General features: G+C 38.9%; 1 protein-coding gene across 1 annotated transcript; it reads left to right on the forward strand.

The window, feature by feature from the left end:
- The first annotated feature begins 1,997 nt into the window (after positions 1–1,997).
- Positions 1,998–22,499, forward strand: PRMT9 (protein arginine methyltransferase 9). The gene is made up of 14 exons (XM_071753694.1): positions 1,998–2,138; positions 2,421–2,499; positions 3,093–3,305; positions 3,803–3,951; positions 5,245–5,481; positions 6,042–6,209; positions 8,044–8,146; positions 9,323–9,429; positions 13,849–14,041; positions 18,212–18,395; positions 19,217–19,928; positions 21,304–21,457; positions 21,849–21,971; positions 22,170–22,499. The coding sequence occupies exons 3-14, from the start codon at positions 3,120–3,122 to the stop codon at positions 22,383–22,385; spliced, it is 2,532 nt and encodes an 843-aa protein (XP_071609795.1). The 5' UTR covers positions 1,998–2,138; positions 2,421–2,499; positions 3,093–3,119; the 3' UTR covers positions 22,386–22,499.
- The last annotated feature ends 332 nt before the right edge of the window (positions 22,500–22,831 follow it).

Genomic DNA, 22,831 nt, shown 5'->3' on the forward strand with positions numbered 1-22,831 from the left:
AAGAAAAAAAAAAAAAATTAATGAAAAATCCCACACCTTAAAGAAGTTACTACTGCTTAGATTACTGAAGCAGCACTTCAAGAGTAAGTATGTGTCCCTAAATAGCTTGTTTACTTTGACCTGCATGCTAAAATTAAAATAACAGGTTTTATGTTTATAGCTACTGTAATTGCTACTGTAATTCCTGTATTATAATTCCAGTGAAGTGTTGTAAAGTAATTGGGTTGCATGCATTGTGTGGAGTTGCTTGCATTCAAATGAAAAAAAAAATAATTCTAGTTGCAGCTAAAAGGAGCAGCAGTAATCCAACAGAAATTCATATACACAACACATTTTCTCATAATAAAAAGTTGACTTTTATTGACATTAATAAAGCAAGGAAGCAAATTCACTATTAAGTTCATTCAAACCAATAAACAAAAACCAAACCTGAGATGGAATACTGAGAAAAAAAATAACACATTCATTTAAACAGAGAAAAATTACTCCTCTAATGAACTATAAAATGAGTAGCATTTTCTTCATTAATTAAAGTAAGAAGTGTTTTCACAACAACAGTTTAGAAAATTCTCCTTTTTTCAGCCATTCCCAAGGTGATCAAATTTTAAAGCTTTCTGACAGTGATATTTGCACATCCTCATGGACTTCATCCAACCAAAGTGCTTTACCAGTTCTTATTTGATGTTTTTCAGGCATGTATTTCATCTACCAGAAGCTGACTCTAGTGTCATCCAGGTTGCCTGTTCTCAGTTCTTCCATTTGGGTCACTTATCTCCAAACATTTGTAGACTTTCACCTCTTATTATAGACCAGTTATTAAGCTTGCAGTGGATTACAGTTGCATTGCCACTGTGTTTCATTCAGACTCACATTTCCCCCTCCATATATGTTATTTTCATCTTGTTTAAAATGTTGACCTGACATTTTTAAGGGCTCCTCATTTATTTTCTTTTTCTTTATTTTTTCTTTATTTACTTCAAAAGTGAAGTATATATAATACCCACAGCTGTAAAAGCCTGGGAGAGCTGCCTTCATGCTTTAGAGAAGGAAAGTAAAGACAACGAGCTTCCAGACAGCTCATAATTAGTAAACAATGCCTTGGCCTGTTCTTTCCCCAGAAGTAGGACATGACCAAATGAACTCGGCCTTTTTTTAGAAAAGATCTGCAGGGTCAGTGCCCTGCATGTGGCTGTCCCCAGGAGCTGGCAGCCTGCCAGGCTCCACTTACAAAGAAGGTGAGATGTGTCCTAGGCATGGGATGGAGTGAGACAAGGCACTGGAGATTCGGAGGAAAGCTCAGTGTTTTGCTCCTCATAATCTGTTGCTGCAGAGTAAAAGTCCCAAGACTTTGAACTCGTTTATGACTTAAAAATGGGTGGTGTGAGTGTTCTCCTCAGCTGTCATTCCTGGGACTCGGCAGTGCAACTATGGAGCAGACACAGGCAGTGCCTGCACAGCGTGCAGTCCAAAGAATTAAGGTGTTACTTCTCACCTGTAGAGCAGGTCTGAACAGTACTGAATTGTAAGGGATTGGAGTTAGCATTGCTATGGGTCCCTTCTAGTCCTGTATTCATACGAGCTGGCTCTTGAGCTTAAAAAGATTGGATGCAGATGGAGAAAGAAGGTGAACAATGGAAGTACCTTTATTCTCTGTGTGTGTCTGTCTGTATATAGACAGCCTCTGGTCAGTCTGGCATGTCTGACTTGAGCAGTAACAAGCTGAATTACCATTAATAAGTACTGCTTACGGAGTTTTGTTTGGACTTTTCTCAGACCTTTTACTTATCAATAAAGTTATAAATTTTCTTCTAGTTACATAAGGCCTCCTTCTTGTCACCTTTCAAAGCATTAGCTGTCCCGTAGTAGTGGTTTCTGACATTTTAATTTTTTCTGAGTTCTTAAGCATGTTGATCTCAGATGTTGCCTTAAGTAATTGAAAGATAATTGAGCGTGTACGGTTTAAATTTGTAGAGAGAAGTGAAGGGGAGGCCCCTCAGGGATCGGGAGGCAGCGGCACAACCGAGCCCCGGGCCTGCCGGACTGCGCCTGCGCAGTGGCTTCCGCCCGACCCCAAGATGGCGGCAGCCTGGAGCGCCTTGAGCGTCGGCAGCTCCGGAGCCCCGTCCCTGGCCGAGCAGGTAAGGGCAGCGGCCTCAGCGGAACCTCCTCGCCTTACGCCGCGGCTTTCCCTGGGCCGGAACGGGGTCCGGACGCTTGTCCCGCGGCTGGGGGCAGTGGCTGGAGGTGGGGAGGCCTGACAGGCGTTCCGGCCTGAATCCCGCTCTCTGTTGGGCGGACCCGGGCTCCCGAGTCCGCGCTGCCCGCCGACCCCCCCAATCCTACCTAATGTTTGGTAGGTTGTTTTGTTTTGTTTTTAAGAAAAAGGAAGTCTAATTATAATGGTGGTGTGTTTCTTGCAGTCCCTCTCCTAACGCGTGCTTCTTCGGCTTCGGGATACATCTGCAAGCCCTGAAGGTGCTACCAGGTCTTTTTATGTAGGTAAGCATTGAAAGTTAAAGTGGTAATCCAGGCAGTTATAAAAGGTAGTCAAGGTTATAAAAACGTGCATGTTGATTCTGTTAACTCTTTAATGCTTTCTGAAGGATATAAATAGCCACGTTGCATTGTGTAAAATAAACTGTGTAAAATAAACTCTTTTTCTGGGAGTCTTTGCCTCGTGGATATGATATTGTTGAGGTGGAAGAGTTTTAACCTGCAGATTTTATGGCTGATGACAAAACTTAGGAGTGCATGAACTTCCAGTGTGCAAAGCTGTTTGGTCTGAGGCATTGCTAAAATACATATTACAAAAATTAATATTAAAAAACATAGGAGTGTAACCTGTTTCCAGGGTATGGTTTAACACAAATGTTGTGTCCTTGATTTTTGAACGATGGACACTTATTTTAAAGTTGATGAAATTATCAACAGCATAAAGATGTTTTTTAAAATGTTTTTAAATGCTCAGGATTTGGGGGATATCTTTACTAATGTCATTGAAAATTAAAATAATTTTTCATCTGTCAGCTTTGTGTAACCTTTTGGGCCTGCAGTATATGCAATTATTTTTTTTTTATTTTTTTTTTTTTTAGGAAGAGAGAGTCTTTACATCCATCAGAATGCCCAACCCCAACTCTAAATTTCATTGCAACCACAGAGGTGGTCAGGAAGCCAGCAGGCGGGAGTTGGTTTCCAGGTCTCTGCAGAGTGCTCAGCATTGCCTGGAGGACCAGGATTTTGGAACTGCTTATGCTCACTATCTCCTGGTACTACATCTAGCTCCTGAGTTAAAAACTAGTGTCAAAGTAAGTGCTCTCTGAGTTACCCAAAACAATTTTATTCACTGTATACCTTTTGAAGCTTTGTGACATGCTTTGTGCTTGTGATTTGTTGCATGTAATGGATTTTCCTATTCAGTTGTCAAAACAAAAGCAGAAAACACTAACGATGTTGACAGCCAGTAACTTGTTTAGTAAGCTGTGTATGTGATTTTCATTTAAGTTTAATAGAAACACGGCTTTGTTAGCATTGGCTTCTAGAGTAGCAGGCATTAGTAGTCACACAGGTTCTTAGTGCCATCGTTGCTGGGTGTTGATACTCTGTAGCTTTCTGGGAGTTTATTTCTGCTTCTTCAAGTGAACCAGTAACTTGGGATGACAGCGACCATTGTGCACTGCTGCTGATTAGAAAAACAAAGGTGTTCAGTTGCAGGTGTTGAGGATACTTCTAGGTGTTTTCAGGGCTTAGTTCCTTACATTTAATAATTGCTAGTGGTAACTCAGTGGTATGTTTTATTTTCTAGGAAACATTTCAGTTTACTCTCTTTAAATGGGCAGAAGAGCTCGATTCTCTGGCACGGATTCAAGATCTGTTTAACTGTTATGAACAAGCCCTTGAACTGTATCCGAGTGATGAGGTGATATGCAATAGTATGGGAGAACATCTCTTCAGGTTTGTAGTAATGTACATTCAGTTTTTGTAAGGTTCACATTTGGTACTGTGTTGGCCCAGTTCAGCAAAGGGCATGAAACCTGCTGAAAAGAAGTAAATGTAAGCATGTGCTCACTGCTGCATAGTGTGTACTGTTGATTTCAGATCTGTTTGGCAACTTAAAATAGAGCAGCCAATGCTAAAACGAATTTTGATTGTCACAGCAAAAGTAAAAACTTAGAAGCACTGGCTTCAAATGTTTTCTAATAATTTGCTAAGGAATTAATAAACAGAAAAAGAGAATAAAATTGTTCAGAGTCACTGCATTAACTTTTGTTGTGGTTAACCTGTAATTTCTGGAGTTCTTTACTGTTAGATTACTGAAAAATTCTGCCTTTGAGTACTGTCTTCTAATTCTGATCCTTCTTTGGGTCACATATAGCAGATCTTTAAAGTGAGCAAGCTGTTTGTGTATACTGTGGTGTGTAGTGCTGTTCTTAAGTGGTTTGAGCTTGTGCTTTATTTATTAGTGTAAAGCATTATTTTCCTGTTTTCTCCAAACAGTGGAGGAAACACGGTGCTTTGCTGTTGCTTAGGGTTGTGAGGTCTTCTGAGATGGGGCTTTGAAATCAGGTGGTGGATCCAGATAGTTTTAATTAGGCTTGCTTTTTGAGATTAATTTGTTTATTTGAAGGAACAACTCTGGTTGTACATAATACAATGTATGTGTTTCTTGCATTTTACAGATTTCAGTATTTGGGTTTGTTTTGGGTTGTTTTTTTTTTTCCAGCACTCTCTGATTTGAGATTATGCTATAGGTATCATGAAAACTTGCCTCAAGTTTGCTATTTAGTTTCAAAATTGCCACTTACTGCAAGCTCTAGCTGCTCAAGATTTGGTTATTTTGCAGTATGTTCAAGTTAAATACAGTGAAATGGTTTGGGGCTCATTCTCACATCACTCTCTTGACTTGAAAATATTTGAAACTGGGTTGCAGAGTTGCTGCTTGTCATAGTGCTGCAGGAAGTCAGTGCAAGACCTGTTTTAATTTGTCAAGGGGTGTAGTAGGAGATGAAGATCCATACATACAGTGGTATATTTTCCTCACTTTTTAAAGTGCTATGATGTAGAGCTGTAAATCATTCTTTTTCATAAGGTAATATCAGTGTTTCTAAATACAATCTTTCTAACTAATGCAAAATATTTTCATTGTCTTTTAACTGATATAAGGCCTTTTTACAGGCTCACAAACATTTACAGATACTTGGCCAGCTGAATGCATGCTCTCTGTTTGTTTATTCTTTTTACTGTTAGAATGGGCTTTAGAGATGAAGCAGCTGGATATTTTCATAAAGCAGTGAAGCTTAACCCAGACTTTGCTGATGCAAAGGAGAATTTTTACCGTGTTGCAAACTGGCTCGTGGAACGCTGGCATTTCATCATGCTCAACGATGCCAAGAGGAACCTCACTTACCTAAAGGCAATTGAGAAGGCTGTCTGCTCAGGGTGCAAATCTGTCCTTGATATTGGAACAGGAACAGGAATTTTAAGGTGTGTTGTAGGTGTATATTTAACAAGAACTTAATAGACCCATATTTCTTTAACAAAATTCGGTTGCTAGTGGAAAAAAAAGTGATTTACTTTTGTGCCTGTATTGAGACAACTTCAGAAAGGAAAGCTCTCAAAAGCCAGCGAGTCAGAAGGTTAGTGTCTAGTTGTAGTTTTGGAACCCTTTTTTATTATTTGTTGTGGGTGCTTTTTCTGCCAATAACTGCTGTAATATTTGAATTACTCACTTTGGGGTTGGAGTTTTAATGCTGTGTGTCCTGTTTTTATCTATTGAATCAGAGTGGATTTAGCATAGCTGAGGGAGTATCCATATGCTACCCATCTTTTTTTTTTTATAGCATATCAAGAGGATATCAGTTTGTGCAATAGCAGTGTTCACACAAGATACTCATTCATTTAATGATAATTTTTAGACTTAAATTGCTTTCTTAGAAAAATGAAGCAGATACAGAAATAGAACTTAAGAAAACTTAGTATCTCATCATGCTTTACCTGAAATTATGTAAACTGGAGGGGAAAAGCCCTGATTTCTTGTTTTTCAGTATGTTTGCAAAAAGGGCAGGAGCATCTTCTGTTTATGCTTGTGAATTATCAAAAACTATGTATGAACTTGCCCGTGATGTGATAGCAGCAAATAATATGGAAAGAGAAATTAAAATTCTGCATTTGAAGTCCCTTGATTTAGAAATACCAAAGCACATACCTGAAAGGTAAGTTGTTGTACTCTGTTGTGATATTATTCTTAATTTTTTCTTATTTCAAGAAAAGACCCTGCGAGCTAAATAAGAAGTAACTTTCCCTATGATATTACCTGTAATGTGAAAAGGTGCTGTGTATGTTTCATGTTATTACAGAACAGTGCAGGATTATACCATGTTCTTTAGATCATACTGATATCCATGGCAGATCTACAATGTCCTAAATTAAGGTGTTTAATTCTGTAATATTAGAAGTTTTGGGGTGTATGCAGTTGTATTGCAGCAGTAGGAAAATTATTATTAAAATTATTGTGGCATACTTGAGCAGTCCATGAATAGGATAGAGGTTTCTAACAGGGCCTGCAAAGAAAGGCTCTTTATGGGGCATACCACACCCCTGCAACTCCATGTCAGGTTCTGCATCTGTCTGAGAGATCAGAAATTGCAGATTGTCTGTCTCTTCTCACCAGGGAGTGTGGGAAAGCCTCCTCCCCCCCTTTTTTCCCCTAAGGAAAGTGCTACTGTTTTGAGAGGCAAGGTGGGTTCCTGGTTGTTTGCATCTGGAAGGCTGGTGGTGGCTGGGCTGGCTCCAGCTGTGAATGTCAGCACCCTGCCAGGGGAGGCATCCACAGGGGTTCCAGTCCAGCTTTAGGTATCAGTAAAATTCAGTGGAAGGGTGTTGTAGTTTGTCCTGTGAGATAAGGTTTTTGTGTTTGTACTGAGATTCCTGTTTGTATTTACAAATCTGCTCACCTGTCCAGCAGAGTTCCATGTGCTCTGGAAAAATAAGTAGCTTATTTTTCCAATGTTAAGTACTGTCTTCTAAAGCATGATAAAAGCTACTGGGACAAATCAGCAGCTTGGAATTGCTCCTGGGAGATGAGAATTTGATCAGCATTACAGCTTTCAGTACACATCATGTAGGCTTTTTATGTGACCTTGTGCCTCCTTGCTTACTGTCCTGTTCAGCAGGGCTTCTTTAGGAGCATCTGTCAACTTTTACCAGGTAGAATTTGGTTTGGTATATGCAGAGGACTGCTTTATCACTTCAGCTCACCACTACTAGGGATGCAGGTTAACCATGGGAAGACAATAATCCATTTTACTTTGAATTGTTAACACTATTTTAAGTATCTGGTGATGGTACAGGCTTGTTAGCTGAAGTGATGAAGCTTCCATAGTTTAGCATTCCAGTCAGGCCTTGTCTAATAATGTCAGCTGAGCTACAAGAACTGACATATGTATCCTCTTAGTGTATATGAGTTACTGATACCACCTGTCAGAATTAATTGTTATTATTCTGAAAATGTCTTATCATGTCATATGGGTTTTGGTTTAAATCTGAAGGTTTTAGAGCTTTAGTGTCTGTTATTCTGTAATACTAATTAGTAAACCTTTGTGCTTTGATTATAGTTTTGGGTTTTATTTTCAATTCCTTTTTAACACCCATACATGGATGTCTGCTCTTGTAGAAGATTCAGACAAAATACATGTTCTGCAGTAGGCATTGGCTGTCTGCCCAGGCTGAAACATCTTCCTGTTTTGGCTAGATTCTTCCCACACAATTTCTTTATAAATATTGAACAAGAAGTTTTATGGTAAACTGGCTTAATATTTAATCTCTTTTATCTGCATCTTGAATAACTTCTAACAAGAATTCAAACCACATAATTTGTTGGAAGAATTTAATTACCACTCTGTATTGAAACTTCAGAACACTGATGAAAGTTTTGTTCTGAGCTCATATTGGTATGGTGGGGTTTTCTTTTCTTTTAAAAGAGTGATTGTTAACAAATAGGAATGTGTGTTATGCATTATACTTCATTGTTTTGTTTTTCTTATCTAGAGTTTCCTTGGTTGTCACAGAAACAGTTGATGCTGGTTTATTTGGAGAAGGAATTGTGGAGAGTCTGATACATGCTTGGGAACATTTGCTTTTGCAGCCAAAGGTAGGTGATGTGGGTACCTACATGTCACTGGGGTTCTTGGTTTTTTTAATATGCATTCATGTACATCTGTGTGCACATGTTCAGACATACATCAGTGAGGAGCTACTGTTGTGAAAATATTTCTTACCTATTGGTATTTTTCAAATCTGGGTTTGTTCCAGGAGTTTGATTTTGGTGAAATGGGATGAGGCAGCTGCATATGTGGTACTTCTGTGAGCTCATGTTCTGAGTACTTGAAGTGCATATTTCCCTAATGTAACTTTCCAGCATACAGAGATGGTTCATTCTTCATCACTATTCAGTCCTTTTTGTTTTGTTTTTTTTTCTCCTCTTCTCCCCCACTCTGCCTTTGTAACTGTAATTAGAGAGATTTGTGTGTTTTAAAGGCAGTTTTCATCTGCAAGTTTGATTGCAAGCTGGTCTTTTTGAGATACCAACTGGTAGCAGAAAGTTATGTCAGTCTAAGCAGAAAATGCTGAATTATGACTATTTTTCATCATTACACTAGACAGCAGTCAGTTATAATTAGGTAAATGGTCACTTATAAATATTATAAATTAGGTAATTTATAAAATAACCTATTAGCATATGCCTGTGCTCTTAATTTGTTTTTGTGAGCTTTGAATTTTTTTTCAGGACTGAACAATTCCATTGGGTATCTCTGATTTTGCTTTATGCATTTTGCATCTTAGCTCTAGTTTACATTAAGCAAATTAATATGACAAGGAGTCTTGTTTGGCCTAACCTCTTACAAAGTAGAAGGGCTTCTCTTTTATTTTGACATTGCCTTCACTCCAAATACTTTTAAAAAAGGTTTTATGTGTCTGACAGCTTTTTGTGTTGTACTGAATTGAAACTGATGACCTCTAGTGTTAAGTATAGGAATGCTGAGGGGAAAGGTCCTCAAGTGTTTTGAAATATCCTAACAGAACACAAATTTAAAAACATTTCTGGGGTAAGTAGTAGACTGACAAGTAAAGCTGATCCCTGGGTGCACTGAAATACAGTATTTAAGAAAGTCATTTAATGATTGACTGGAAAGACCAGAAACTTTACTAGATTCAAAGAACTTACTGATGCTTTGACTGTAAACTTGAATGGCTCAGTATTATGTAATCTACACTTGGCAGCAATGGTAGAAATAGGTCACTGTCTCATTGCATGCTGTTTTCATAGCCTCAAAATCAAAGTGACAGTACTGGAGATTATGGCAGAGTTATTCCTGCAAGTGCTACAATATTTGGGATGGCCGTGGAATGCAAAGAGATCCGTAGACATCACAGGTATGTTTACACTCAGTTTCAACCCATGTTCATTATTTGGGAAGAGGGACTGGTGATTTTTATTGAGAGTTCTTCTTTTACTATTATTATCTTTATGTTGGATGGCTGATTATCTGTTTCTCTAAAATGATTTCTGCTCTTATCCTATCCACCTCTTTTCCAGGCTGTTGGATTTGTTTGGGGTTTTTTTTGGTGGTGTTCGTTTTTCTTTATTTTGTTTTGGTTTGGTTTGGTTTTGGTTTGGTTTTTTTTTTTTTTGTGGCTGTTCCTTTCCTTCCCCGTTCCCTCTTTGATTCAGACATTGTAGGTCACTTCATCAGAAAATCTTTATTTTCAGTTATGCTGAAATATATGCCTTTAATGCAGGCTAAAGAAATGTAATACTTAAATAGCAAAATTGCTTCTCAGGTTCTGTATTGGAGACCCTTGGCCTTTCTCAATTTTACTCTGTTTTCAATTTAATCCAAACCTTACTGCTGGATCTAACCCTTTCAGAAGATGAGGCTAGGATTTTCTAAAGCCTGAGTATAAGTAACCCCACCTAACATTATCTTTCTGAATATATGTCTTGCTGATCTCTGAAATACTATACCCAGATTATTCTGACCTGTGTCTCAGTTACTTTCATATTTACTTTTACTCTCATGTTCTAGAATGGCATTACTGTTTGGCTACAGTCTTCTCTGAGAGGCTTGGACTTGATGTCCTGGACTTTGTTTAGGATTAATCTTGTTGTCCATTAAAGAAAAAGCTAATTCTACAGGAGCTTCAGTATGCTGGATGAAAAATAACCAGGCTGCATTTGGTTTTTTGGTTTTTTTTTGTCTAATGCAGTAGATCTGGACAGTGGCCAGAAAGAGCCAGAGCCTCCAGTCATGTTGTCCCAAACTTGGGTTCTTCATCCAGGGTGCAAAGAGCCAAACAAAACACTGAGTTCTGAGATCTTTGTCTTTCATTCTAGTCTGGGGTGCTGGGCATTTATTTTGTGAAAGGTGTGCTGGTGGTCTTAAATAGGGTGTTCTGTACAAAATAGAAACAAAAGGAAAGCTACACACAATGTATGATTTGGTGATGATTAATTCAGCACTCCTGACTATACATATCCAGTGAAGCTCATGTTTAAAACATTTAACCTATTAGCATGCTCATTATTCACAAGTGGGTGTGTATTATGGTGTAATTACCTGAGGTTACTCTAGGTTACACCTTTATCTGGACTTTATTCCAAAATCATGCACTTATTTCTAAGTCAGCCACCATAAAACTGCTAACCAGGAATTTACAGCTTTCTTATCTCAGGGTGCTCTCTGCTCTTTGTTCAAGACTGGGCACTTTGTGACCTTGGTCATGTCTGCTCCTTGAAGACACTCCTCTGCCATTAAAAAGCCTGCTCCACTGGGAATCTTTGCAGTTTCTAACTCCTTTCTTTCAGCATCAGTCATAGAGGAACTTTGGTTTTGGAGATGTTAATTATTCATCAACTAGAAGATAAGCTTTTGCCTTGACGTGTATCACTTGACTTCGGGACAAAATTTAAACAGGGTGAAAATAAAAGTACTGTAACTTTGGGTTGTTTGATTAACAATCCATTAGTAACAGTGTATCTTAGGTGGCTAGGAGGACTGAATTGGTTGCCACAAATAATTGTATGCTGTAGGAAAAAGAAAAATGTAATTTCTAAATTCCATGCCTTGCATTTGAGATCCCCTTTTGCTGCAGTGAGAATACCTGTCCTGAGCCTGCTTTAACAAGTGCTTTATATAAACACTTGGTTGTTCTCAGATTTAAACCAGCCAGACCTCTTTGAGTTACTCTGATATGCATGTATCTGCATTTCCTTAATTGTTTTAATGATGTACAGCAAAACTTCAGGTTTTGGGTGTATTTTCTGAGCAGCATGCCTAATGAAGTAGCAGTGTGAAAGTATTTCTTTTCTCATGCTTTTCATATAATACAGCACAGTTTGTGTCTTGTATAATTGATGCAGCTTCTAGTTGAGCTTTTCCTCATGATTTAACTTTTAGTGGTTATAAATAGATGTAGAGCCCAGAAATCTAAAACCACCTTAGATGATTTTTTGTGTGGTGTTTGGTTTGGTTTTTTTTTAATGTTTTAATCTATTATCAAATCTGTCATGGTTCATCTTGCATGGGAGAGAATACCTCTTTATTCCAGTTGTTGGTAATCTTGCATGTAACAGTCATCATCCATCTATTCTCATCTGACCTTCTGCTCTGTATTCTTTTTGTTTCTAGCAATTTTAAATTAGGCTGCATTTCTTGTGCTCTGATTTCTGGATTTTTTTTTTTCCTACTGGAATTCTAAATAAACCAGACCAGTTTGCTTGTAATTCTATTTTTGGTGCAATTAAGCCAACTTTCCAAATAGTTTTGTGCTGGTTTACCCTTTGCTATATCTTTATTACTCGATGTTTTAGTCGTCATAGTAATGTTTCTTTACCACAGCTGATGTGCTGCTTGTACCCATTGCTTGTGTTCCCTGGAATGGTTTGTAAGACCAAACTCCTGGTTAATTTTCATTTTCTCCTGAAGTCATTGCTCTCTCTTTGAAGCAGTTGCTTCACATCCATGTGAAATGTTTTCACTTCTAGAAGAACAAACCAACTGACAAACTTGTGAGAAGACTTGAGTTCTACTAAGGACAAATTCAGGTCTCTGCAAGACTTTTCAGATACCAAGAGTATGCTGCATACTGATTTTCAAGTTTGAACTAGATACCTGCCAAGAGTCACATGTGGAAGTAAAACAGTAGTCTGGGAGAACATAGGTCTGCCACATTACTGCATCTGCATTTAGTAATTTTGAATAAAATATTCCACAAGCTGGGTTAATTTACTAATTGAAGTCACTGTAAGAAATAGAGGTTTCAGGGCTTTTTTAATGTTTTACCTTCAGTTGATTAGGTCTCAAAGAAAAGCAATAAAGTGGCTCTACTTCTGTGCTTTTGTATTAAAGCCAGAAGGGTTCATAATTATGTAGTAATCTGCTGACCTCTTCCACAGCGTAGGCCTTTGTACAGCACCTGTTCTGGTTTAGTTACAGTATGTCTTTCAAAATAATACATGGATTCAGTTTTAGCTGCAGGAGGCTGCCTTCTCCTCTGTGTAGCATCCATCTAAGCTACTTCACTAGGCAGGTAGGAAGATTGCAATTGTTGAAAATGTTGCTGTATTTTTTAGTATGTATTGTGAAGGATCTGCTATTTTGTGCTTTATGTTACATAGATTTTTTATTGCTCCAAATCTACTCCAAAGATGGAGCCTGATTAATTTTTTTTTTTTTAAGTATGGTTATGACAAAAGGCAACTTATTCAGTTCTGTGACTGGGACCTTGAAGGAGATGACCATGTGTGGAGAGAATATTATCAAACAAACTGTCTTAGTCATACCTGCTTATAGGGGAATCTATTGTAGGGAGGGGAGGTTCCTAAGAATGGGATTCAGAATTAGGAGTAGTAACTTAATTAGTTGTCTTTTGAACTTCTGAGTGCTAGATCACAATATAAGAATGTAGATTTGCTTGATAGGTGTCATTTCAACAGGAAACACTGTGTCCTTCACAAAGAAATGTGCTGTTTCAGAATACAGTGTAGCTTGTGCAAGTTTTCTCATGTAACTTCCTGTGACTCATACTTTAACAATGAGAGTATCTGTCTTAAGTCCTCAAACCTAAGAGGTTGCCAGTGTATATGAGTGATTGTTATCAAGTAGTTACAGTGTTATTTCTTCTTCGAAGCTTTTTGTATAGAAACCTGATTGATCTTCTGTCCTGAAAGAGAGGATACATACAATCTGAGTGGTCAAAACCTTTTCCACCAGGGAGTCAACGTTGAGAAGATCTTTGCAGCTATGTCACTATGAAAAATATCTTATTCTGCATAGTTTGTTCTTGATAAATATATAAAGGTACTGCTTAATTCAAGTTTTATGTCAGACTCTAAAAATGCCTTTTCTTCTTGCAGATCTACCTTTGTTCTGACTATTCTGTTCACCTGAAGAAAACTCCTTTATCTCAACTCAGCAGCAGAAGCTGTACTTGTTCTTATTATCATAGGGTACATTCCTCTTTCAGGTTTTCTGTCAAGACTCAGTGAGTTCCTATTTAAAGGGCAAAAGTTTGGCCTTTGACAAAGGACATAATTGGCTTTTTCTCAGTTTCTAGTGATAGTGTTCAGCTCTGTTTTTTGATAATAATGTGCATTTTCTGTGCTTTAGAGATGGTTTGAACACAAAAACTCCCACTGAATTGTTTTGGGTTTTGTTTTGGTTTTGTTTTGTGTTTCTACTCTTACTTTATGTACATTTAAAAATACATACCCAGCATGGGAACAATTCCCTTCAAGTTTTTTGTTCAGATTATTTGAAGTTTCATTTCTTCCCATTTCTCCTTTACTCTCAGAGTGGGAACACAAGAAGTTGCTGGTGTGCACTTGCCAAATTCAGTCAAGTTCTGTAGCCCAACATATGCTGCTGCTGGCTCAGAGGAAACTGTTGAACCTTACACCACTGAGAAGCTCAGTCGTATTCCTGGAGGTTACAAACCTCTGACAGAGCCCTGCCAAGTCATGACAGTAGATTTCAATAATCTGCAGGTAATGTGTTTTTTTGTTTTGTTTTTTAATGCCCTTTATAAATTACTATGAATAACGAGAGCCCCATATTTTATTTGCTTTTCATATTTTATTTTGCTTTCTATTTTGAAATAGTGCACAGTGCAAAGTTGCACTGAAAATCCTCTGCTGCTTTTGACACTTGCCTGGTTTGTGTTGATGTGATTCATCCCATGACAGTGAGTTTGTGAAGGTGGAGGTTTTTGTTTGGAATAGTGTAGGGAACTAAACTAGCTCACCATAGGACCAAACAGCTGCCAGCATCAGTACAATGGGCAGGAGGAAGGATGCAATAGGCCCATCTTAAATGATTTGTGCAGTTGAGGAGCTGCTATAGTCTATTCTGCTAAAGTGTGAGTCTTCATGAAACTCTTAAAGACAAAAGAGAGGATGTAATTTACATCTGGTGTAAAAATGTCTTTAAGTGCTGATGAGTAACTGTAAAAGCAAGGGGAGATGAAGAAACTATTTTCTGTTCAGCCAACTTGATTCCACCCTTCAGCTTCTTTGGTTTCATGTGTTATTTGTGTAGCATTGGATAGGGTAGCATTATTTTGGTATTTTTCACAAAATACATTTGTATGCATACACTAAATAAACAGGCAAGGACCTCATCCACTCACAGCTGAGCATGCTAAAAAGATGATACATCTGCTCTCTGGGATGATTCTTGCTCACTGACCTGTGATGAGGAGTCAGAGCTTAAAATAGATTGTTATATAAATAAAATTATCCTTGGCTTGGCCAGGAATTGCATTGTTTCTGAATCAATAGTTTTTCCTAGCTGGCTTATCTGACATCCTGAGATACTGTGCTCAGCCCTGGTGAGGCCACAGCTTGAGTCCTGTGTCCAGTTCTGGGCCCTCAGTTCAGGAAGGAGATTGAGGTGCTGGAGCAGGTCCAGAGAAGAGCAAGGAGGCTGTGAAGGGATCCAGCACAAGTCCTGTGAGGAAGGGCTGAGGGAGCTGGGGGTGTTGTGGCTGGAGAAGAGGAGGCTCAGGGGAGACCTTATCACTCTCTACAACTCCCTGAAAGGAGGTTGGAGCCAGGGGGGGGGTTGGGCTCTTTTCCCAGGCAACTCTCAGCAAGACAAGAGGCCATGGGCTTAAGCTCTGCCAGGGGAGGTTTAGGTTGGACATTAGAAAGAATTTCTTTCTGGAGAGGGTGCTCAGCCATTGGAATGGGCTGCCCAGGGAGGGGGTGGATTCTCCATCCCTGGAGATATTTCAAAAGAGCCTGGATGTGGCACTCAGTGCCATGGGCTGGGAACCACAGTGGTAGTGGATTAAGGGTTGGACTTGATGATCTCAGAGGTCCCTTTCAAACCTGGATGATTCTGTGAGATTAAAAATGAAATAATTGAAGGCTTTTCAGTGTACTACTGGGAGTGGTGAAATGTTGTTTCTGCTTCTAACATCAATAAGAAACTATTATTCCCATGTGATGGGTGCCTACTCTTCAGCAGCTGCCTGCTGGCAGACATGTAAAGATAATTTTGAAGAGAAAAGAGCAATGTTACTTTTTAAACAGTGTTTCAGAACTGCTCCTTTCAAGTTTCAGTTAGACTAATGGAGTGTTCTGACATGAAATGTTAAGATGTCATAAGTAAAGGGAAGAAATGCAATTGATTTATTTGGAATAATTGGTTACTGTTTCTTGTTTCTTTGTCACTGGGCCAATATGGCAGTTACAAGCAATGCTAGGTTACTTTCAAAGTGGGTTTGGTTGGGGTTTTGTTTGTTTGTTGGGGTTTTTTTTTGTTTTGTCATGGCTACACCTGGATGTTCAATTAGTGCAGCTAAAAATGAAAAAAAATTGTCAGTGCTCATGTTGAGGTAAAAAACCTGCTATGTTTACAAACAGCAGAATTACCTACTAAAGATTTGACATTAGAATGAGAAATCACTTAGCACTGCTAAGATAATTTCAAAGACTCATTTTCTAAACTGTATCTCAAAGAATGAGAGGGATGTTGCATTTGTTCTGCTTGTACTTAGTATCCAGACCTAAACTGACAGAATCTGAGGAAAAGACTTAAAGCACAGTACAACAGTATTTCTCAAACTTGAGTTGTAAGAGGCTTCAAAGACAGCAGTACAGATCATAGACATCACAATAAAAAGTCAAAATTAAGGAAAAAAAAAAAAAGAGAGGAGAAAAAAAAAAAAAAGCAGCTGAGTTATGCTGATTACTTTATTACTGCTGTTATTAGCAGCCACTCTGTTCCTCCCATCCAGGGGAAGGAGATGTGGCTGTAATTACAGCTGCAGACACTTGTACCTAGCTGGGTGCTGCCTGGGTTTATGCTTGCTGGCAGCCAACCAGTGCCACTGGGAGTGGAATTGAGTTTTCCCTCAGCAGCCAGTAATTAAAGTTCAGTCTCACTTTCAGGCCCTAAAGGATCAGAGCCATTGCCAGCACTTACAGATATTGTCTCTTTCTCACTTTCATGAGAAGCTACTGTGTGGAATTTTTGAGGAGTTCTGAATCAAGACATTGAAATCTTGATAACTACATTCTTTTTATAGTTTTTCTTCTGTTGTCCCATTTACTTTCCGTAAGCACAAGTGATCTCCTTCAGAGGATGTATGTGCCACACCATCATCTTGGGATTTTATTACCTGCATCATTGCTTTATTTCCTTTGCTATCACTTTAACCACAGTATTTGGTAAGTTGCAATCCAGATGTGCTATACATTTTTTTGAGTCTAGTTGTAAAAAAATAACAATAAAAGGGTTATGCAGTTATGGACAAATGTGAGGAATAAGTATAGGATGAGCTGCATGGTAGAGAGCAGAGAAAGCTGGTACAACTTCCTTCAAGTGGGTTTTAAGTGTTGTGTGCCACAAGATAAGGAAGTAACACTTCAGTTACTAGAACTTGTGGATGAGGACCCTGGGCCTGCTGCTTTTGAGGAATAATCAGGAAGACTATTTTTAATACCAAACACACTTCTAAACAGCTGTAACTTCTCAGAAACTGAGAAACAGACACATGCTGGTGCTCTAGCTGGCTTGCTTCCACAGGGCTTACTGCCAGCAAAGCTTCAGCTTACTACTCTTTTCAGCAGTTGAGGATGTATGGAAAAAATTAGTATCAACAAAGCACTTTCATTGAGGAGCAGTGAGATCTCATTATGAACTTTATCAGCATCAGTAATTCTGACACATGCATTGTTCAGCCATCTCTCAGTTGTGTGAGAAGAGGTAGAACACAAAATGAGAATAAAGAGGGGGGGGAATAAAAAAATGCAGCATATGAGAGCTATTCATGCTCCTAGAGTGGATCTTTTATTTTTCCCCTGTGCATTTAAAGATTGAAACCTAGGACAAATGTTGACATAAGCAGATCAGGAAGCTGATAAATATTTAGGCAAGGCTGTTATTAAGTATAAGGGTTGTGACTTGAGAAAATCTTTCATCCCTGGGATTGATGTTCTGTTAACTGGTTTCTGCAGGAACAAGCTACAGTAGAGCTGGGCCTGTTATGTCTGTGAATGGTGACAGCTGAACAGAGTTACTGAGGAAAGCAAATTGTACATGGAAGAAGTCTTACTCCTGTTACATGTTCAAAACTTCTTAGGAATATTGGAGAATTTATAACATTATCCCTTCAGAGGAGATCTTGGTTCTTCCCAGTACTGATAGTGCATGCCTGAGCTTTTACAAAAAGTCTGTGGTCCTGGTAGCAGAGAAAACATCTTCAGACATTTGACTTGGTGGTTTTTGTAAAGATTTTTGTGGAACAGAGGTTCAAGCAACTTCAGTGCTTAAATCCAGTATCTGTGGAACTGACAGACCATGGGTGTTAAGTGAAGTGTGCCTTGGCTTGAAGCCAGCCCAAAATAGTGACTCTGGTTTTATTACTTCTCATAAGGCAAACCTGCCAGACTAAAGCCTCTCTTGCAGTATTCAGTGTTTTGAAATATGGATGTTCTTAGATATAGCTTTGTTGGCTTTAATGGCTGGTGGATGCAGATTGGTCTGGTGCTTAACTGCACTTGCATGTGGGAAGATTTCATGTGTGGTACAAGATTCCTGTTGGGTGCCCTAAAGGATTAATGCAGAAATTTGACTGTTTTAGTGGAGTAAAAAACATAATTCTAGCAAGAAACTCCCATGCTTTTTTTCTCTCCTTCTGTTTTGATCAGGAGCTGAAAAGCCTTGCAACCAGAAAGCCCTGGAAGCTAAGCCTGCCAGTCACTGAAGGAGGAATACTGGATGCTGTTGTGGTGTGGTTTGTACTACAGCTTGATGATGAGCATGCTCTATCTACAAGTCCCAGTGAGGAAACTTGCTGGGAACAGGCAGTCTATCCCGTGCAGGGCCTGCTTGGTATGTCCTGTGGATTTTCTTCCTGCAGTACATCAGTTTGGTTTCATTCTGATTTAGAGCTACGTAGGGTATCTCAGAAATTACAAAGTGGTGGCAGAAAGGTTTAGGAGAGGTTCAAAATGAATTAGCTGTGAGGTGGTTCCTGATCATGTGCACAGTCCCTGCATCAGGTCCTGTTCATGTATCTGCTGTGAAGCAGGTGAGAGACCTGCTCAAGGTCTGGGAGAGTGTTTTTCATTATGTTGGTTCTTTTCCTTATACTGAATTAAATGCAGTGTGGAACAACTCCAAAAAGTTACTGACTGGCTCTACTTAGTCAAGATGTGACTTGTGAAGGGGAAGTGGAGGAGTTAAAGTAAGAATTATTGGCTGCTACTGCCACAGAACCAAAATGAAACATTCCTGCTTATTCCTCACCTTCAGTTTGGACTCAGCTTGAATATGGTTCTCCACACACATACAGTGGCAGTGTCAGTTCCAGCATTCTCACTCATAATTCAATAATTTCCCCTTTCTAAGCCAATGCTATTATTTTCCACACGACTAGAAATTTACTTGTGATTCTCTGAAATTCACCTTTGTTTACAGGAGGTATTAAGAATGTAAACATTGAATATTTAGCATCCTTTACCCAGTGTGGTTTTGTTCCACTCTGCTCTTGTCATAACACTTTATCATAGAAGGCATATTTTGAGAATAAATACATTTTGCCTAATATGGGACAATTTAAGGCAACTGTTGAGCACTCTATGGCTGCTTCACTGATGTTTGCTGTAAGGTAACTGACATGACACTTTTTTTTTTTTTTTTTTTCCCCCAAGATTATTCTGTGAAGACTGGAGATACTGTGATGATGGAAGTTTGCTGCCAAGACTGCTACTTGAAGATCCAGAAAATTTCTTCTTCGACTTCAGAGTGTGGGATGGATGTCAGCTACAGAGATGACACACTGAGTCTGGGCAATGAGGCTGAATTATGTAATGCTCTTGCTGGTCTTCAGACAACCAGCAAACAGGATGGCAAGGGTCAAGTGTGTGTGTTGGAATCCACAGAAATAGCCCTGCTGAACAATGAACCATACCATGAATGCTTTAAAGCAGCCATGGGCAAAGTGCTGTTGTCATTAAATCCAAGGAAGGACTTGCAGTCAATGGATGTTGATGGACATGGCAGTCGGATGAATCCCCTAGAGAGTCAAAACCAGAGATCTGTAGATGAGACTCTTGATCCTTTGTATGTTTTAGATGTGTCTGAAGGCTTCTCCATCCTGCCAATTATAGCTGGCAAACTTGGACCAGTTAGAGCCTACAGTTCTGTTGAGAAAGAACAGCATCAGGCAGCACTCGGGGTAATTTCAGAAGCTAACCAGTTCCCTAAGGAAACATTAGAGTTTTGGCTCAGCCAGTTAGAGGATGAAAGTGTGGTGCTACAGAGACCCAAATCAGACAAATTGTGGAGTATTATTATCTTGGATGTTATAGAGACATCAGGTTTAATCCAGCAGGAGGTGATGGAAAAGGCTGCAATCTCCAGGTACAGTATAAATAGAGTATTCCTAGGACTCTGTAATTATCTGAAAACTTAGGAAAGTATTCTTTCTAACTGCAAAGTTACTGTCACATTGGTTCTGTAGAGCAGGAAAGCTTCTTTTCTGAACAGATGAAACCTCCCAGAATGTTTCTGGTATGAACATTGTATAAATGTATCTTTTTTTTTTAAAAAAAAAAAAAGAAAGTGTCAAAATTTCACTTTCAGACAGTTCTATTTTCTACGCAAGAATATGGAAGATCTTTCTGCTTGGTGTGTCAGAAGTTCCCAGGACAGCCAGCATCTTACAAAACTGAGGCAGCTTTTAGTGCAAGGTTAAAAAAATCCAGACTCATGTACATGTCAAGCTGTTAGAACAGTGCTGCTAAAAGATAAACATGGTTTTAGAACAGCCAGGGAGGCAGCAAGGAAGGCAGCTGTTACCCACAGTGGGAGAGGTGGGAAAGAGTACTGAGTAAGACAAGTAAAATAGTGGGAATTGGTAGGGGGAAAAAAAATAGTTAATGTGAAATGGGTGTATCCCCTTTTTTAGGTGCTAGGGAATCTTCCCTGTTCACATTCATGTTTAGTGGTGGCAAAGTATTTCAGACAAGTCATGTTTGCTCCCTTTTCTAAGTTTTCATTAAATCTTTGGATGACTTTCAAGACTTTCTCTGACTTTGTCAGAGTAGTCATCTTATTTTAAAAAAAGTCTTTTTGCAGACTCAAATCAGTTGGCATCAAAATATCTTCAATAATGCACTGCTTAGCTACCCAGTTTCTATGAAAAGAGGGCTGCTATAGGAGAAGGAAACCTAAAACAATCTGTGTTGAATTTGAAGTGTTTGATATGCGGGATAAAAGTTTCTATTGTGTTGCTGCTCTCAGCAGTGTGATGTTCTGTAGCAAGACACTAAGCAAGTCTCAGGTGGTTGTTTCTTTTTTCTTCAGGAAATAATGCTGCCTCCTGTATTGCTGTCAGCTTTATTTAAGCATTTTAAAAAAAGTGAATTTCCCAGGGGCTTTTGTTTTCCTCTTGGTGTGTTGCCTGTTTAACCAGTGTGTACTTCCTGACATTGTTTTATTTAGCATTTCTGCCATTTGTTCAGTCTTTGATGCTGGTGCTATCAATAAATCTCACTGTCTTCATCTTGAAACATCACTATTTCCAATACTAACACTGAGGAAAGATGAATTAGTTCTGTAGTTTTAATATCATGTGAGAAGTTTTTTTTATGAAACAGCTCTCTGGCCAAATGGGATCAAAGTCAAATGCTCATGATCACTTCAGAGGAAGAACTGGTGTGCCTGCTTTAAATGTAGTCAATATTCTTTCATTACTGCTGGATGCTTTAGAAGTGAAATCTCTCTCATTTTACAGATGTTTACTTCACAGTGGAGGCAAGATTTTCCCACAGTATGTGTTGGTCTATGGGATGCTTGTAGAATCAGAGTCTCTGTTACTGGAGAGTGCTGTTCAAGGAACAGAACCAACACTTGGGTTTAATATAGCTCCTTTTATCAACCAGTTCAAGGTATGAATTTGTTCCAGGCAGAGTGCCAAAGCTGTTCAGTTTTGGTGTGAACTCCAGGAAAAGTGAAGAGCTGAAACTTTTTTTTCATAGAGTTAAACTTTTATTAAGAGGTTTTTTTGTGACCAGACATTTGTCTTAGTAATGGTTTGGGCTAAGTTTTGTCTGAGTTATGAAAGATGCAGTGATACTGTACAGAAGAGTAACTTATATCTCATTTGTCACCTTGTATCCCAAGTCACATTTTAAAAGGGATCAGAAGAGAGTGTATTTTGAATTTTGTCTGTCTCTCACTGGTATTGCAGTAATTCCTAGAAACTTTTGCATTATGAATCTTTTTAACTTTTCACTTCTTCATGACTAGTGATGGCTGCATTGTGGGATATTCTTCTAGGTACCTGTTCGTGTGTATTTGGATCTCTCTACTCTCCCATGTCTGCCCCTGAGCAAGCCAGCAGAGCTTTTAAGGCTGGATCTCATGAACCCTCTGTTGAACACCTCCAGCAGAGAAGTGAAGGTGAGTTGTGTATCCATGAAGTTAGCAGTGTGTTTCCCTGCTGTGCTGCAGAGCTGCTCAACCTTTGAAAATTTCAATACAGAATTTACTTGTCTGCTCTTATCTCTGAAATGGTCTTAAGTGGTTTGAGCTACTTTATTTTCTTGATTATTTGAAAATAGAGTAACTGATTAAACTAATATTTTTAATTATTTTTAGGTACAAATTTGTAAGTCTGGCCGAGTCACTGCAATTCCCTTCTGGTATCACATCTATCTAGATGAAGACCACAGCTTGAACACATCTGATGAGTCCTCACACTGGAAACAAGCTGCAGTTGTTCTGGATGAGCCCATTGAAGTTCAGGTTGGAGATGAACTTGTGCTTGATGTTCAGCACCATAAAAGCAATATTAGCATTACAGTTAAACGGTGAAGAATGTTATGTATAAGCTGCTTTGTTGCTCATTACCTATGCATACACTGACTGTTCATAACTTCACTGATGTTAATTTATATTAAAGTCTAAACTTTAGCTACTGAACAAAAAGGCTGTTTTGTTGCTTATTGTACATACTTAGGTTCCATTGATGGACTCAAACTTGCACTGTAAGGGTATCTCACCAACAGTTAGGGGAGGTACTGTCTTCATGGTAACAAAAATCTGATTACCAGCCATTGCAGTTACTACAACAGTGGGACAGACTTCTCTTGCTACCGTATCATCTGCAGTAAGAAAAAAAAGCATCCAAATGACTGTGCCAGAAATAAAGAGCTGTGACCATTCAGGATGTCCTTGGTTCTCCAACAAGGCTTCCAACTTGGGTGTAGTGCGATGTTAGCCTTGTAGCAGGGACTGCAATGCCATCCCAGCTGCAGTAT

The sequence above is a fragment of the Heliangelus exortis genome, chromosome 10 (genome assembly GCF_036169615.1).
Source record: "Heliangelus exortis chromosome 10, bHelExo1.hap1, whole genome shotgun sequence".
NCBI lineage: Eukaryota > Metazoa > Chordata > Aves > Apodiformes > Trochilidae > Heliangelus > Heliangelus exortis.

Excerpts from the sequence above, each read along its gene's own strand:
- PRMT9 (XM_071753694.1), top strand. The coding sequence starts at position 3,120 with ATGCCCAACCCCAACTCTAAATTTCATTGCAACCACAGAGGTGGTCAG. Across the intron at positions 5,482-6,041 it reads ACAGGAACAGGAATTTTAAG|TATGTTTGCAAAAAGGGCAG; the intron begins GTGTGTTGTAGG and ends CTTGTTTTTCAG. Across the intron at positions 21,458-21,848 it reads CTTTTATCAACCAGTTCAAG|GTACCTGTTCGTGTGTATTT; the intron begins GTATGAATTTGT and ends ATATTCTTCTAG.